This window comes from Neolamprologus multifasciatus, chromosome 19 (assembly GCF_963576455.1).
Source record: "Neolamprologus multifasciatus chromosome 19, fNeoMul1.2, whole genome shotgun sequence".
NCBI lineage: Eukaryota > Metazoa > Chordata > Actinopteri > Cichliformes > Cichlidae > Neolamprologus > Neolamprologus multifasciatus.
Window position 1 is genome coordinate 19480860 of NC_140457.1, and position 15102 is coordinate 19495961.

The following is a 15102-nucleotide window of genomic DNA, read 5'->3' on the forward strand; positions in this document are numbered from 1 at the left end:
CCCAACCACGGTAACCTTTATGACTTGACCCCAATACCTGCGCGACAATGTATTTTCCTGCACTGAAGTTCATTAATCACGAAGCAGTGTTCGGTTTTATGGATCTGTGCAGTGATATAGAAGTATATAGTAGTTTAGTATGCCTTTTATTTGCAGCAGAAGTTGACCTCCTATTACTACAGCAGTCTATTCAAGTGTAGACCTCTTTTAATTATAATAGATGCGATTGTTTTTAAGTACCCTCCCTCTAACTCCCACATCATACTTCTTTGTCTAATTCCCCATCGTCTGGCATAATACCTCAGGTTAGACACACGCGTGCACACACACACACACACACACACACAACAGATGCCCCCTAACGCTTATTCACATAAAGTCGGCACGTGATCGGCGTCCCTGGGTCCACAGGCCTGCCAGCCTCATGGCATTGTTTTCCCCTTGGGCAGGCAGCCGGTCTCCCTAAATACCCTTTTGTCTTGGGTTGGATAACAAAGCAGTGGCCAAGCCGCTGGTGTGGCACGTGCACAGCCACTCATCCCCGTGGTTTGTGACCCAAACAGGTGGATTGGAGGGTTGGGCTGGTCGTGGTGGGTAGATGAAGAGGAGGAGGGGTGGAGGGAAGGGGTGGAGGGTTGGGGGCTGCATCTGTCTCCACACTCAACGACTCTCTGGGTCAGCCACTGCTCCATATGCTCTCAGGAGAGAGGGAGGCACGCATGTAGACCCAGACTAACAGGTGCAAGGGGGGGTGAGAGGGGATTAAGAGAGGTAAAATTGATCAGAGAAGGATTTTGAAACTGTCAAATTAGCTGTATAAAGACAGAGAGAGATTTGACTATCCCCGGAAGATTTTGCTTAGAAGAGATTCTCAACCCTTAAGCCATATTAAGTCTCTGGGTTACATTATGAAGAGCAGTTTTGCCTGTTGTCAGCCATATTGGCTCTCAGGCCCTAGAGCGTCACGTCTTCAAAGGGCAACTGTTGCTGTTTATGTGTTACCCAGTTGACCAAATAATCACTGGTGCTGTCAATTGTAGGCTTGTATTAAGTCAAACTGCATCTTGTATTTCACTGACATCAAGACTGAAACAAAAGCGGGTTCTTTAAGATATATTAGAAGACAAGTGAAAAATCTTCGTGCCAGTTAGTGATACAGAGTATTTGCGAGGGAAACCACAAATAATTAGAGGATTTATGGATTTATTACTTATAAAAGAAATTATTATCTCTGTATTTTTTCCTGTTACGAAAGGTATAGTGTACTTTCCATCTCACAGTCTAGGTTGGACAAAGTAAATTACCATCTGTGCTAAAGACTTTACCAAAAGCTGCTCCAGTTAAAGAAATGAGATTACCTGTATATAAAGGATTATTTTGGCTGGTTTGACTGGTGTGAACTGTGCTTTGATTACAGTATCTTTAACAGATCGTAGACGCATTACAGAGATGCTTTTCAAAGACCCGGGTGTCCTTCAATTCAAAGTTAGACAAACTACAAATTAAAAAATTTCAAGACCGTTGCTCTTGTTCCTTAGGGGTGAATTTGATACGCAGTCCTAAAAGAGCTAGAAAATGGGTAACAGAAAGCTTCCTGTGTCCACTGTAAGAAAATCACTGAGTAAAAATGATGTAAAAAGGAAGAAGACCTGAAAAAAAAAAACACTTCAAAAGAAACACAGTGGTATGTTTGGAGGGGGAAACACCTCATCCTAACCGTGCAGCATGGTGGAGGCATTATCATGGTTTGGGTCTCCACTGCCAATTAAAGGCCTTGATGCCTACCAAACACTTATAGAGCAATGAATTAAGTACCAAATGTTAGGGCCCATGACCCGAAGTTTAGTAACTAAGGTTCTGAAAAGGCCAAGTCTAACCTTAACAGAATTGAGATGAATTGGCACCACCAAAAGACAGCTGTTCAATCAAGACCTAACAGAAATGCTGACAGAACAGTTCTTATCAAGGTCCAAGTCGTCTTATCAGCGGTTGAAACATCTGATGTAGGTCTTGCTGTAAGACATGTTTGGTTTAGCCAGACTGATTTTGGTTGTAATTGTAACATAGATGAAGAATATACCACATTTTATCAGTAATAAATTCAGAAATCCTGGTAATTCTAAGATTTATCAACTGTTTTTAAGTGAACAGCTGGTCCATATATCTTCTGTTTACTGGCTTCAATCACAGTAAAGCTTTATCTTTTAAAAACACACATGAAACCAGCTGGAACCATGTTACCTAATACACTCAAGATTTGAAAAGTCTGCTATGAAAAGTCAAAGCATTTGCTGTCAAATGATCTTCTATCCAGATTCTCTAAGCTTTAATACTAAGATGTGCTGTGTGCATACTTATAGTGGCAATAAGCCTTTGTCACATTCTGGGTCGTCGTAACAGGATGTGCACAGGTATAATTAATGACATTAACGAAAGCTCAGGTTCATGCACAATACCTGCACCCTGCAGCCATCATTACTGTTTTTAATTACAACTCTGATTTTCTTGCTATTATAAGTGTGAATATTTGCCATGAAAAGGCCTATATTCACATATTTGAAGCTGTGCTTTAGTGTTGATTGCTTTGAAACTAGCAGCAATATTTTCAAGTTTACCACCAACATGTGAACTTTCTCATTTTCCAGCTCGGAAACCAGAATAAAGTATCTTAATTTCTATATACGTACTTCTAAAACCAAGTCTCTACTGTCTCAATGTGTTCGTATTTTGCTAAATTACTGGATTTCCATCCCATCTTTCTTGAGAGTGTCCCAAATATTTCATAAAAAAGAGATAAAAACCACCTTTACCATTTATTCAACCATGCAGTCGACTAAAGTCAAAAGTTAAGATTGACTCCTGCTGGAAGAAAAGCCGCGCCGTCATGTTGGCATTGATTTTTCTAGAAGTTGAAATGTGTTTTGAACTTGTGTGTCATGGAGACGGCTGCTTTCATGTATTCAAGGCACGTTGGATGAAGGCATACACTTGCAGGGCCGTGAATTCAAAAGGCTTAGCTTTTTGTGCGATGACACCCTGAAACAGTTCATTGATGTATAACACTCAATGAAATATTGAAATAAGCAAAGAAGAAATTCTTCCTCTGGGGCTGATTTGCTTCTCCGCCATCTCTGCACTCTAACTAGCTGTTGTCCATCTGAGCTGCGGTCTCTGAGCTCTAATCTGTTGGATTCAGCTAATTAATTTTTGGTTCTTCCTATAGGCCTGTCTCACAAGAGAGGGATGTTTGCAGGAGATTAAACCACAGAGTGTTGGTTAGAAAGGTGTAAATTATCAGGGAGGTCTCATCACATGTACCTGTGTTAATTGTTATAACGACGAGTCTTGTGGGCTTAGCAGCCTGACGAGGAGGAGAGAAGTGGCTCTTTCACAGGTATCTGTTCTAGTGCGCTGCTCAGTGGTACCAGGGGAACCGAAACACTTACGTGATCTATACAGATGTTGATGAGGACGAGGAAACCGCTGCAGCATTCTGCTGCTAGTGATGGCGAATTATTCTCTGAGGAGTAGATCGCCTTTTATGGATTAATTCATTTACACTGCTGAATTAAGAGGGCAGAGTATTAATTTGAAGTATTAAAGTATATTGTTGCACAACTTCTTTTCTCTCTTTTGAGATATACTGTGCGGGTTTTTGATATTCTGCGTCGCCTGTGGTGAGAATACTGCAAGAATGGAGAGAAATTGGCTCAGTTCACCATGAAGTCATTAAATTTGTAAGCTGTTTGTGATCAAAAGGTGTGTTTGAGGCCATTAACTATTGGGTTTGATCATGGTTTTGCATGTAATGTCAAATGTCAGCTGTTCCCGCTATTTCCCCCTTCAAAACTGAGTAAGTAAAACAAGCGAGCATTAAAAGCTTACTCGCTGTGTAAATGTTTTTAAGTGGCACAATCGAGGAGGTTTCTTGTGCTTTGCATTGTTGTGTACTTGTTTTTAGTAACACTTGATCCTCACTTTGCTGTGATTCAGCTGGATAGCATGTGGGTAACACAGTAGTTTATATCCATGAGTCATTTTGGCTGATGTTTTACATTTTATGGAGTAAACCATGCACAAATATTGTGAGCTAGAAAGTTTGAATTTGACAGCAGTGTGGGGAAAAAAATTAAACTGTTTCTGCAAGAAACTTTTATGCAATATAGAGGCCTTCCTCAAAAAAATTATAAGAAAACTGGGAATCAAAGGAAGGCTGTGAAATATTAGTTTTGGTTATTTTTTAATGCATTTTTTTTATTTTTCTTGCACTCGTAACAGACAGAAATATTTATTTGTTAAGGACTCAGTGCACGTTTGACGTATGATATCAAGTTTGCACCCCTCTGACAATAATGAGAATTTCGTGTATTTCGCTTGAAGCCATATGTGGCTCTGTTTAATATATTACGCGTTGAAATCATATGTGTGACCTTTTGAGCCATATTAACCACCAGTTACACTTTTAATATTTCAGCACTTCTCTCCTCGTGGTTCGGCACCATTAGGATGACGCGTAATCCACACTGAAAGTATTTCCATTTTGTCTGGTGGAGAGATGGAGATGGAGATTTTTTAATGTCTGGGAAACATTTAATCCAAAGAGTTTTTAAAAAAAATGCTGAATTTCAGCTTTTTTTAAAATGTCGTTACTGTTGCAAAATAAATTAAAAAAAAATAAAATCATTGCAGAGTATAAATTTATCATTTCTTATATATACCTTTCTGTCTAAAATTGTTTTGTTCAATAATGGATGGATGCCCAGTCTTAACTAGGTGAGCTTTATCTAACTAGGTATTAAGTTGACCCATAAGTATAGTAGTAATGTGTTTTTTAACATATGCTGAGGTCTGGTAATCTTCTTATGGGTTTGAAGGGTTTTTTCTACATTTCTGAATAGCTTAACAAAATATGCCCCAGTAATGGATGGTTGTATCCTCATCCATCACCCTCCTCCCAGCTACTATAACTTGAAATAGGCCATCAAGTGGCTAATGAACTGATAAGCCCTCTGTGTCCTGTGGGGCTTATGAACATCATAAGCCAAATGTTTGGGCATATTTGGTGAAACAGTTTTTTTTTAAAGAGCACTTACCAGGGCAAAGGACCCCATTGACCCAGTATAGAATTTTTAAAAAGTCTCTTCACATGCATGTTTTTTTTTTTTTTTACCACAGAAAGCTATAAATCAGCCGTGGAGCAAATAATGCTGAGGATATTTTTCAGGTTACAGGTTCTGCGGTGCTTGCTGCTGCTGCACGAACAATGTGTGGCCCTTTGCATTTTGAGACCTCCTAGTCTAGCTTCCTAGTATCATTATCAGTTTTGGATCTCTGTAAATCCACGGATTTGTGTGAGCAGTCTGAGAAATTAAAATAACATGCTTTTTACTGCGCTTACTTCAAATCTCTTTAGACTTCATTTTTTAAAACATCTAAATCTGTTATTATGTAGGCTATACAAAACCCCTTTAATTTAATCTTTGACAAGATTATCAAATTAATTGATGATGTCACAAACTTAAATAATTTCAGAAAATGTCGACTAAGCCTGGATAAGCACTTTCAAGGGGATACTGCTGGATTAGCTTAAAATATTTATTTATTATTTTTGTATTAGTTTTTTTGTACATATTCGCCTGAAAGTCATCATTTTATTGATTTTAAAAGAATTATTACATTTTTTAGCCATAAATATATACAAGTATACTATATGTACAAAGCATGCAGGCTTTTAGACATGTTTTAATACGTTTTTTGAATTACAGGTTTTTTTTCTTATTCAGAGCCATTAAATATTGTTTACACTTTTTCCAAACCTGTCCAATATTCCTAGCCAGCTATTTTAATAATCTCCCTCAGTAATAAAAATTGGTGTTCTTTGCATTTCAATGAAAAATTCACTGAGTTCAGCAGCTAATATTTATCTCTCTCTCTCTTCCTCTTCTTTTTCTTTTTTCTTTTTTGCCTTATTTTATAAAAGGATCACTTACTCTCATCTGTCTAATTTTCACAACCCCCGATCAGACCACACACTCGGTTTGTAATCCTCCCCATTTCCTCCCGCGGGCGTTGAGGCCTCAACCGGCAAACTTTGCGCAGGCCGATGATGCAGAGGATGACTCGCAGTTGTTACAGACCGGACAGCAGACCAGGGGATGAGGGGCGCTGCGCGGCCCGCTGTTAGACAAAAACCAAGAGGGATTAATGCAGCGTCTGTTGGTCCCATATGCTCCTCAGGACTGCTTTGGTCTTGATTAAAACTCATTGTAGGCTGTGTATGAAGTATTGAAGTATTGTGAAGGCCGGACGCCTAATCCCTCTCGTGACTTGTGCACTTTGAAGACACGAGACTCCAGGGTCAGAATAACAAGCGGAGAAAAGGAACCTTTCAGCTGCTGTTGGTTATATCACTCAGCATTAAATGCGAAAGTGACAAGTATGTTTACGGTTGGTGTGTATATATATATATTTATATATAATTCTTCATGTCATGTGCCACGACGCCTAAATGTAATTGTGGGACTCGTCATGCCTTTTCAAGAATGTACATTTATTCCGATTGAGATTGTTTCTGTCATAATGTTGTAGGTTCTTTACACTTTTTAAGTGCCCTACACTTTTTTTGTGATGTGATGCTGTATGATTAAATTTAACCGGGTTACCAGCCTTTTGGTATCTCTGAAGGGAGTCATCTTCAAAACTTTGCCATGCTTCTTATTCTCCAGTCCCCTTTCTTGCACCTTGTCTCGTTCTCTTACAGTTTTTCCCTCCTCGTCTGGCATTTGAAAGTGACCCTGCAGTCTGAACCCCCTCCCTCCATCCTCAGCAGACTCTATGAAGGAGTTGTTGACGCATCTCATGAATATTCAGTCACCCACTAACCAAAGCTATTGTTTCCGAGTTCAATTGCTTCATTGTTTATGACCATAACGACATACATGTATGTTGCTAAACCTGGCGGTGCACTGCGCGAACTTAGGCTGTAATTTACTGTTGAATAACGCTGCAATCTGCGTGTGTAATAGGCTAAATTAAAAGGAGCATCCAGCAGTGAGAACCCATAAATAATCTGCTGTTTGTGCTTCAACCTTGAATAAGTTATACGGCCTGTTATATAATTAAGTCTTTCTAAACTGCAGTTCAACCTCATAAAACAAACACACACGCGCACACACCTATTTTCTGACCACGCAGGAGTGGAATCAAAGTCGCTCTTCTCTTTAACGCTTCGATTATTTCAAGCAACGCTTTTAATTAGTGTGATCCTTTAGCGGAGACTCCAATGAAAGAGAGATTATTGGCAATGTCAAGGATGCTAATTGAATGTTGGACTTCTAACAATTAGCCCGCTGCACAACCATGTCGAGTCATTACAGATCCCATACCCGCTTTGACTTTATTGTCTGTCGTCTTAAAGAGTAACGTCGGACTTGAAAGTTGGAGCAATAAAAAGTAAATAACAACAAACCCTCTTTTAAAAACTGCTTTCTCCTCTTGAGTCCTAAAATGTATTGATTTCTTTTTTTGCCCTCTAGACATAACCTCTCCTCTGCACTTAATTAAACACACCGCGCATGTGGGAAAAAAGTTACAGGAATATTGTGCGGAGTTTTTCTTGCCCTCTTTTTGAGCCGATTTCTTACTTTTGTACAACTGCACTGCTATAAGCACTTCTTAAACTGTAAACCCCACAACAGAGCAAAACAAAATCAAGTGTTGTATATTTTAATTTATTTTTCGCTTATGTGTATCTCTTACTGGTCTATTTTCAGGGCAGTGAAAGCAAATTAGCGTTGTTTCTTGATATATTGATGTCATATCAGCGCACTTGTGAAACACTAAATATTACCCTTCATATTAAAGAGCTCATCCAGGGATCAGGCGTGGAAAGCCATGCCGCGCGGACTTTGAATAGGACCACGGCTGCCCTGCGCCCCAGAGAAACCCCCGCCGGTAAAATATTGGGATTAACATCTCTTGGAGTCCGGGATTAAACACTGCTTTCTCAAACCGCACACTCTCTTTCACTGTCTGAATTGCACTACCGGAAACAATGCGGCATTAATTCGTTCTTCTTCTTCTTTTCTTTTGCGATTAAATAAAGGGAAAGGAGAGGATTAAGTTTATGTGGCGCATTACCACTATGAACACTGGATGGCTCTGAAACTCATCGAAAGACAACACATGGGCGTTAATGCGTTGGGCTGTTTTTAAGACGTGATAGAAAAACTAATTACGCGTGAGAAAACAGGGTTTGGTCGGCACGCACAAGTGTAGGCTAATTATTACTCAGACGGCCATTATTGGCTTAATTAATGCGAAAGTTCTGGTTTTCCCTCTTTGCCTCATCACGCATATATACCACCGCAGCCTCGGTTCGAAAAAAAAAAATAGTACCCACAAAGGTTCTGTTCCATTTTTAGGTCTTACAGTCGTAGAAAACGAAGAACCCCCTTAAACAACCATGATTTTTGCGCACATTGCCAGGGTTCCACTTTAATTTCCAACACGCACACGCACACACAGATCGTCTATTGATGAAAGAGTAAGCTCACAGGACCTTTATTCATGTCTTTTCAGCGGTGAGGTCACACCATCTTTGGAGCCAGTAAAGGATCCACAATCACCGTGTGTTGAGATCAGTGGAGGGGAAGCAAGTGTAGAGCTCTCAGCAGCCGAGAGTCTTTTCCAGTATGGCTAACCCTTGATTATTACTACCATCCACCATGTGCTTGGAAAGTCTCGTCTCTCTTTGTGATGCAGTAAAAATAACCATTAGCATCTTTCGTTGGTGAAAAAACCCCAAAAGAAACAAAAACGAAAGAAAACGAAAAAGTTAGAAATCTAATAAAATCACAGCAGAGAGTCCGATGCGGGGGGGGAAGGGGCTCACAAATTGCATACAATACAACAGATCACAGTTTCGAAGGCTAGCACAGATAAAAAAAAAAAGAAAAAGAAACCACATATGTACCATTTATATAAGACGCACACTGATTGTCTCTTAGAAACTACATATTGATTCCTTATAAACACTTTTTTTTCTTAAATAAAGTAGTGCATCCATGTCCACACGCCATCCTCGTGTCACACACTCTGCCGGCAGGGCGGCAAAGTTGTTTAAGAAGCTTTAAGAAGGTCTGTCCATCCCGAGCACTTCAGCAGGACTATTAACTTGAGTTTTGTTCTTTTACTTCCGTGGCTGTGGTGTGCTTTTCTTTCTGAGTCCACTCTGTGACGTCCTCAACAGGTGGTGTTTTTTTGTTTGTCTGTTTTTTTACGCACATAGGTACGCACTGACAGATAAAGAAGAAGGGCTACAACCGGTGAATAAACGGGAGAGGGGAAATCTCTTTGCCAGTGCTAAAATACATTAACTTCTCCTCTAGGAGGACCAAAGACCATCATGCCAAAAAACTAGAGGCCCCCCTGAGAGCCCTGCCTCGGTGTACCAGGCTCACGTTTTTACCCAGTCTGAAGTGTTCTGTTGAGGGATGGCAGCGCTGTGTCTCGTGTGATCGTCACTGTTTGTGCACTTTTTGATAGCTGATTGCTCGGTTCACAGGACCTGGAATTTCCACGAGGACGTTTGATCCTTATAATCCAAGCAATCGGCATTGAAGTTCAGCTTCCACGATGCCGCTTGGTCCTTATAATCCAAGCAGTCTGCTGTGGAGTTGAAGCCCAGGCCGGACGTCCCGTATCCCTGGGTGGAGAGGGACGCCGGGGACTGGTTCAGATGGCTTGTGACTGCGTTTGTGCTCATCGGACTGAGAGTTGACCCCGGGCCTGACAACTGGTGGTGCATGGGAGTGAGGTAAGAGCCGCAGTCCATACCCCCGAAGTAGGACGTCGACCCGGCGTAGCCCTGGCTGTAGCCCGAGGCCTGTGTGTAGGTCATGGGATAAGACCTCTGCATGCAAGAGGAGGAGGTAGATAAGGGATCTGAGAGGGGAGAAATGGACGCCGGACTCCATATGGACACTGGCGCGGTGCTGGTAGAGATGGCGGGGACTGTGGTGGTGCTGGTGGGGGGTGTGAACTGGCCGCTGGCCCCGCTTTCCGAGCTCACTTCTCTGGTTGGAGAACTTTTCTTTTTGGCAGGTCGCACTTTGTTCTGCCCCCCATTCTGCTGCTGCTGCTGCTGCTGGCGACACTTTGCCCGCCGGTTTTTAAACCAGACCTAAAGCAGGAACATAATTGAACACATTCATTACAATGTCCCCATAAATACTAACCAAGCTATACTAACCGTTTAAAATAGGAAAAAGGGCTATATATATATATATATATATATATATATATATATATATATATATGTATGTATGTATAAAAAGGCTTTTTTTGCCCCAGTAAAATTATTTCAACGTAATTGGAACAGTCCTAATAACTGAAAGATGATAAAACACGGTAAATATATTGCTGTTCGGGGTGGGGTGGGGGCGTTTAGAGTACATATAAAGCAAAAAATAAATAAAATAAAATAAAAAATCATTTTTAATGCTTGTGTTTCCTTTCAAATGAGTCAGAAATATATTTTCCCCCAGATTAAATCAAATACAAGTACAGGTAAAATACCATTTATTTAAAATACTAAAATACTTTACAGGTTCCAGAGTGAAATGTTTCGTTTGATGCTTCTCAAATTAAAATAATAAATAACAAAGCCACTTTTTTTATTCTACAATATATAACAATATTTTAAATATGTCTTGGCTTCAGTTGACTCACCTGTACCCGGGATTCAGGTAGATTGATTTTCAGCGCTACCTCTTCGCGCATGAATATATCAGGATACCGAGTTTTAGCAAATAACGCCTCCAAAACGTCGAGCTGTGCGCGCGTAAAAGTAGTCCGTTCTCGCCTCTGCTTCCGTGGAGTGGCTGTAAGTGCAAGAGAAACAAAAAATCGCATAGGTTATTTATGTATACATGTACAATTTTTTTTAAAAAAAAAGTCATCAAAGGCAAATTTGAAACTAATTACGCAGGAGTCCTGTGAGAGTAAAAAAAAAACAAAAAAAAAAACCCGGTGGCAAATTGTAGCACTTGACATCTTTGAGTCTAACGTGCCAAAAAATTTAATGCAAACATCAAAGTAATTTGCCAGTAATTTCCTCTGGAGCCACATCTAAAAATAAAATCACACACGGAGAGACTTGAGGATTAGTCCTCACTCCAAGCTGTGTGCGCTAGAAGTTTTCAGTAGACTACTTTCCATCACCTTTTGTTCGTATTGGTCTGGTCAGTCTAATAAATGTATTTATTTTTCATATTTTTTTTCCTTTTTTAAAAGAAAGAATAACAATAATAATACACGCAATAATAATTCGTGAATTAAAAATGTATATGAAGGGCTGGTTAATTGCTGTAACATGATAGCAAGGGGCCCTAAGTCATTTTCAGGCTGTGTGATCACATCTTATTTAATTTTCAAAGAGGTTAAACATACCTGGATAGCCCACTGATGGATGTAAAAGATCCATGCCGGAAGTAGTTAAGCTGAGGCCATTAACTGTGTAAGGTGGTTGCTTTAGATACGACATCATGCTAATGTTTGTCTGCGTGCTGAAGTTGGAGAAAATTTTGAAAATTGATGGAGCTCCCGAGGAGTATTCGGTGTCCTCTGTTCGCCGTGTGGTCCGTATTACACCTGGCACCTGTTTAAAAGAAGAAGAAGAAGAAAAGAAGAGGAAGATGGATATTCTCGTGAAGTGATATTGGCTCTATTTACGTGACGCTGTGGCGAAATAAGTCCTTTTCAGAGCGCATGGCTCTCCTCAAAAAGCACGAGCCACTTCTCCAGCTGTCCTCATCTTTGCAACCCCCACACGCCCTCCCACGATTAAGATAAAAGAAAACGAATAAAAAGAAAGGAGCCCTGTGATTGCAACAGGTTAAAGCCACTATCTCCTTTATACAGTGAAATTAAACACCATGAATTGAAGATAAATCTCTTCAAAATAAAAGCTAAAAATAATTAAAAGCTGCTGGCAAATTATCTATTTTATTAGGAGCTAACTTGATTTTTTATTTTTTAATATTATTTATTTTATGTTAATTAGATTGTATGTATGTAATAATCGATTGGATGAGAAGAAAAACAGCTGATGTTGAACTGATTGTTACTAAAACGTCTGAGTCCGTTTAGTCTGACAAAGCACACAGTCAACGTTACATTTTTATGATGAAGATTAATATGCGCCCATATTGATGTGATTTAAAGTAAAAATTACTGAATTTTCAGGTTCATTTAGTGAATAAATTGTGTTATTTTTATGTAAGAAGGAGATCATTTTAAAATATTGAACCAGTGAAAGAAAAATGGACACATGCTTTCTCGATACACATTTTTTATTTATTTATTTTTTGCAGTTCTTTTAAATAAACAAATTTGCTCCTTGGTAAATTTTGACTGCTGTCACTTCAACTTCAGTGAACCTCACGCGTTATCCCCACTGAGCCTCTTGATTAGTTGCATTTTTTTTCTTTTCAATATCCAACGGTTTTAACCCCCTCATCCCAATCTGTCACACTTAAAACACACCCGTCAACCAATTGCGCGCACACACGCTCGATAATAATTACTCTGTCCAATAATTAATTATCAGAAATGTTTTTTTTCTTCGTAATTTAACGAGGCGATCAGGTGGCAGCTAACCGAGCTGCAGTTTGGTGTGAGTGCAGTCCACAGAGCTTCCTGCAAATCAAACCCGGCTCTCTTTCTTTATATTTCTTTCTTGCAAATCCTCGTGCGTTAATTATGATTGCATCGCAAATTTGCTGATATAAAGTAGGAAAAAAGTATAAAGTATCAGCAAAAGTAAAGAAATTCAACTCTCGTAAATATTTGCTTGATTGAGCTAAACTCCTAATTGTGACCCCCCTCCCCAAACAGGATCCATCCAAATGAAGTGTTGGTTTATTGTCTTATGAATTATTTATTTTCCGAGGCAAAGGAGAGCTAGAAGACAGAGGAGGCCCAGGAATAATTTTTAGTAGCAGGCCCGAATATTCCTTCTTTTCTTCTTCTTTTTTTTCCGGTGAACTTTTCAGCCTGGACGCCTCCACAGTTTTCCATTTTTCCTGCCCTTATCCTGTATTAATTTATGCAGAATACACGAGTGCAGTGTGTGTGTATGTGTGGGAAATATTTGTCTGAAACTTGACTCAGTAAACATGGATAGACGTCCTTGTAGCAGTCCTGGATCAGCGAGTGAGTGTGAAATTGGTAAAATATGACCTCCAGGAGTCAATTAATTATTTAAAAGCCCATTATTACATCAAGAGAACTTCAGCCCAGCGCTGAGTCTGGTCTTGTTTTCAGTATCAGAAGCTATCACAATGTAATTTTATCAGTTACTGATTTACTGATGTGATTTACAATATTTCCGTTAATTCTTTTCTTTTCTTTTCTTTAATATAATAAATCAGTTTGTTGAGTGCACCCATTGCACCCGTATTTGTGCACACATAAAATCAGTGACAGCCTGGGTTTAAGACGGCATATTTAATGCCAACAAATAACCTGAAACCTCCTCGCTGGGATCTCTTTTAGAGTCTTCGTGGGGTTTTATTTTAGCACCAGTTGAAACGTTTTGCTTCCTCTTCTAAAGAAAGCGAGGAAGTGATCACGTGAGGAATTGCAGGGTTTAACTAAATTTCGGTAGTGTAACAATAACAATAATAATAATAATAATAAAAATAAAAATAATAATAATAAAGCTGAACTTACCTTGGCAGGGATGACTGGAAAATTCTTTGTCTACTTGGTGTCCTCCGGGAGAAATAATAAAAGTCAGTAGAAATCGACGACGTCCTGTCGCATAAAAGGAGAATATCACAAACCCGAGCAGAGCAGGAGCAGCCGTCTTCACTGGAGATAAAAGTTAAGCGTTGAGCGCCTACATGAGGTTCTGAAGCGTTGCGACAGCGGCGGAGTGAAGGAGGGAGGCTGGGTGTACGCCTTTAGGATTTGTTGGTGTGTTGTGAGTGAAGTGGTTTGAGTTAGATTTTGTACAAAGTGCCAGCCAATGGGAGCCGCAGGACTGAGCTGAGGTCTGTCTCTGTCTCCGTCTCTCACACTGGTGGGGAGGGGTTTTTTTTCCTTTCTGGGAAACAAATGTCTCCAGCTACTTTTTTTTGACGCACAGTCTTCAGCCAATGGCAGCGAGAGGGCGACTGACAACATCCCCATCCCACCGCAGAGAGGGCACACTGATAATAAATGAACGGTACGCCGTTGGATGATGAGAGGTGGAAGGAGTTTAAAGCAAAGAAAAGTCAGTTTATTTCTCATTTTATTATATTTTTTCATGACATCAAAGGAAGCATTAAAGTAAGAGATAATTTATAAATAAAAAAGGGGGACAATAAGCGAAACATATCCGAAAAATAAAGACTTCTCAGAGCGTTTAATGTATGTCGAGTATTTTAGTGGAAACTCTTTTTAAGCGTTAATAATTTCACACTCTCGTTTTTACTTTACGAGTTTAAATACAACCACGGATGTTTTATTATAGAATAATATCACGAAAGCTTCCAGACAACCGATCAATATTAAAAGTCAATTATAAAATGTTTTATCATCTTTGTTGAGGCACCAGATAAATCTGCAGAAGAAGACCGGGAAATATAAGTAGAATTAAATATGTAGGAAACCCCCCAAAACAACAACAAAAAAACCCTAAAAAAAAACGGGGGACCAAAGCGGAGCTTCAAGGCTGCACCGTCCTCTCACATTCCAGCACGTCGTAAAAAAGGGGGATTTAGAGCGACTTATTTCCTTAAAACTGTCCTCCCATCCGCTGAGCCAGCCAGTCTGCTACCGTCAGCCCGCTGCAGGCCCTGCACCAAAATGTACAAACAATATTTCCAGGTGGGTTCCCACCGGGGAGACACCTGAGCAGTTGGGGACTCGCAGCCACCGCACCTGCGGGGTACAACCAGCCAAGCAATTACACACAAAAAAAAAAAAAAAAAAAAAAAGCTTCTCCGTTTGGCGACGTGCGGAACGACTTTTCACTGACTGCACTTGAAACGGTTCCTGCAGGAGGAAGATGTGCTCGAAGAGAAACAGACTTCTTTATATGAAGGTAGGCCT

The 15102-nt window shown here is 39.9% G+C and overlaps 1 protein-coding gene across 2 annotated transcripts; it reads right to left on the bottom strand.

Annotated features, from left to right (window-relative positions):
- Positions 1–9254: 9254 nt before the first annotated feature.
- On the bottom strand, positions 9255–14097 carry otx2b (orthodenticle homeobox 2b). 2 transcript variants are annotated; one of them, XM_085143234.1, is made up of 4 exons: positions 13735–14097; positions 11452–11659; positions 10732–10883; positions 9255–10183 (listed from the first exon to the last, which is right to left on the bottom strand). In XM_085143234.1, the coding sequence occupies exons 2-4, from the start codon at positions 11546–11548 to the stop codon at positions 9560–9562; spliced, it is 873 nt and encodes a 290-aa protein (XP_084999360.1). In that variant the 5' UTR covers positions 11549–11659; positions 13735–14097; the 3' UTR covers positions 9255–9559. The 2 variants fall into 2 exon arrangements, with proteins under 2 accessions (XP_084999360.1, XP_084999361.1); XM_085143235.1 differs by lacking the exon at positions 13735–14097 and having other exon boundaries at positions 11452–13718.
- Positions 14098–15102: the final 1005 nt, after the last annotated feature.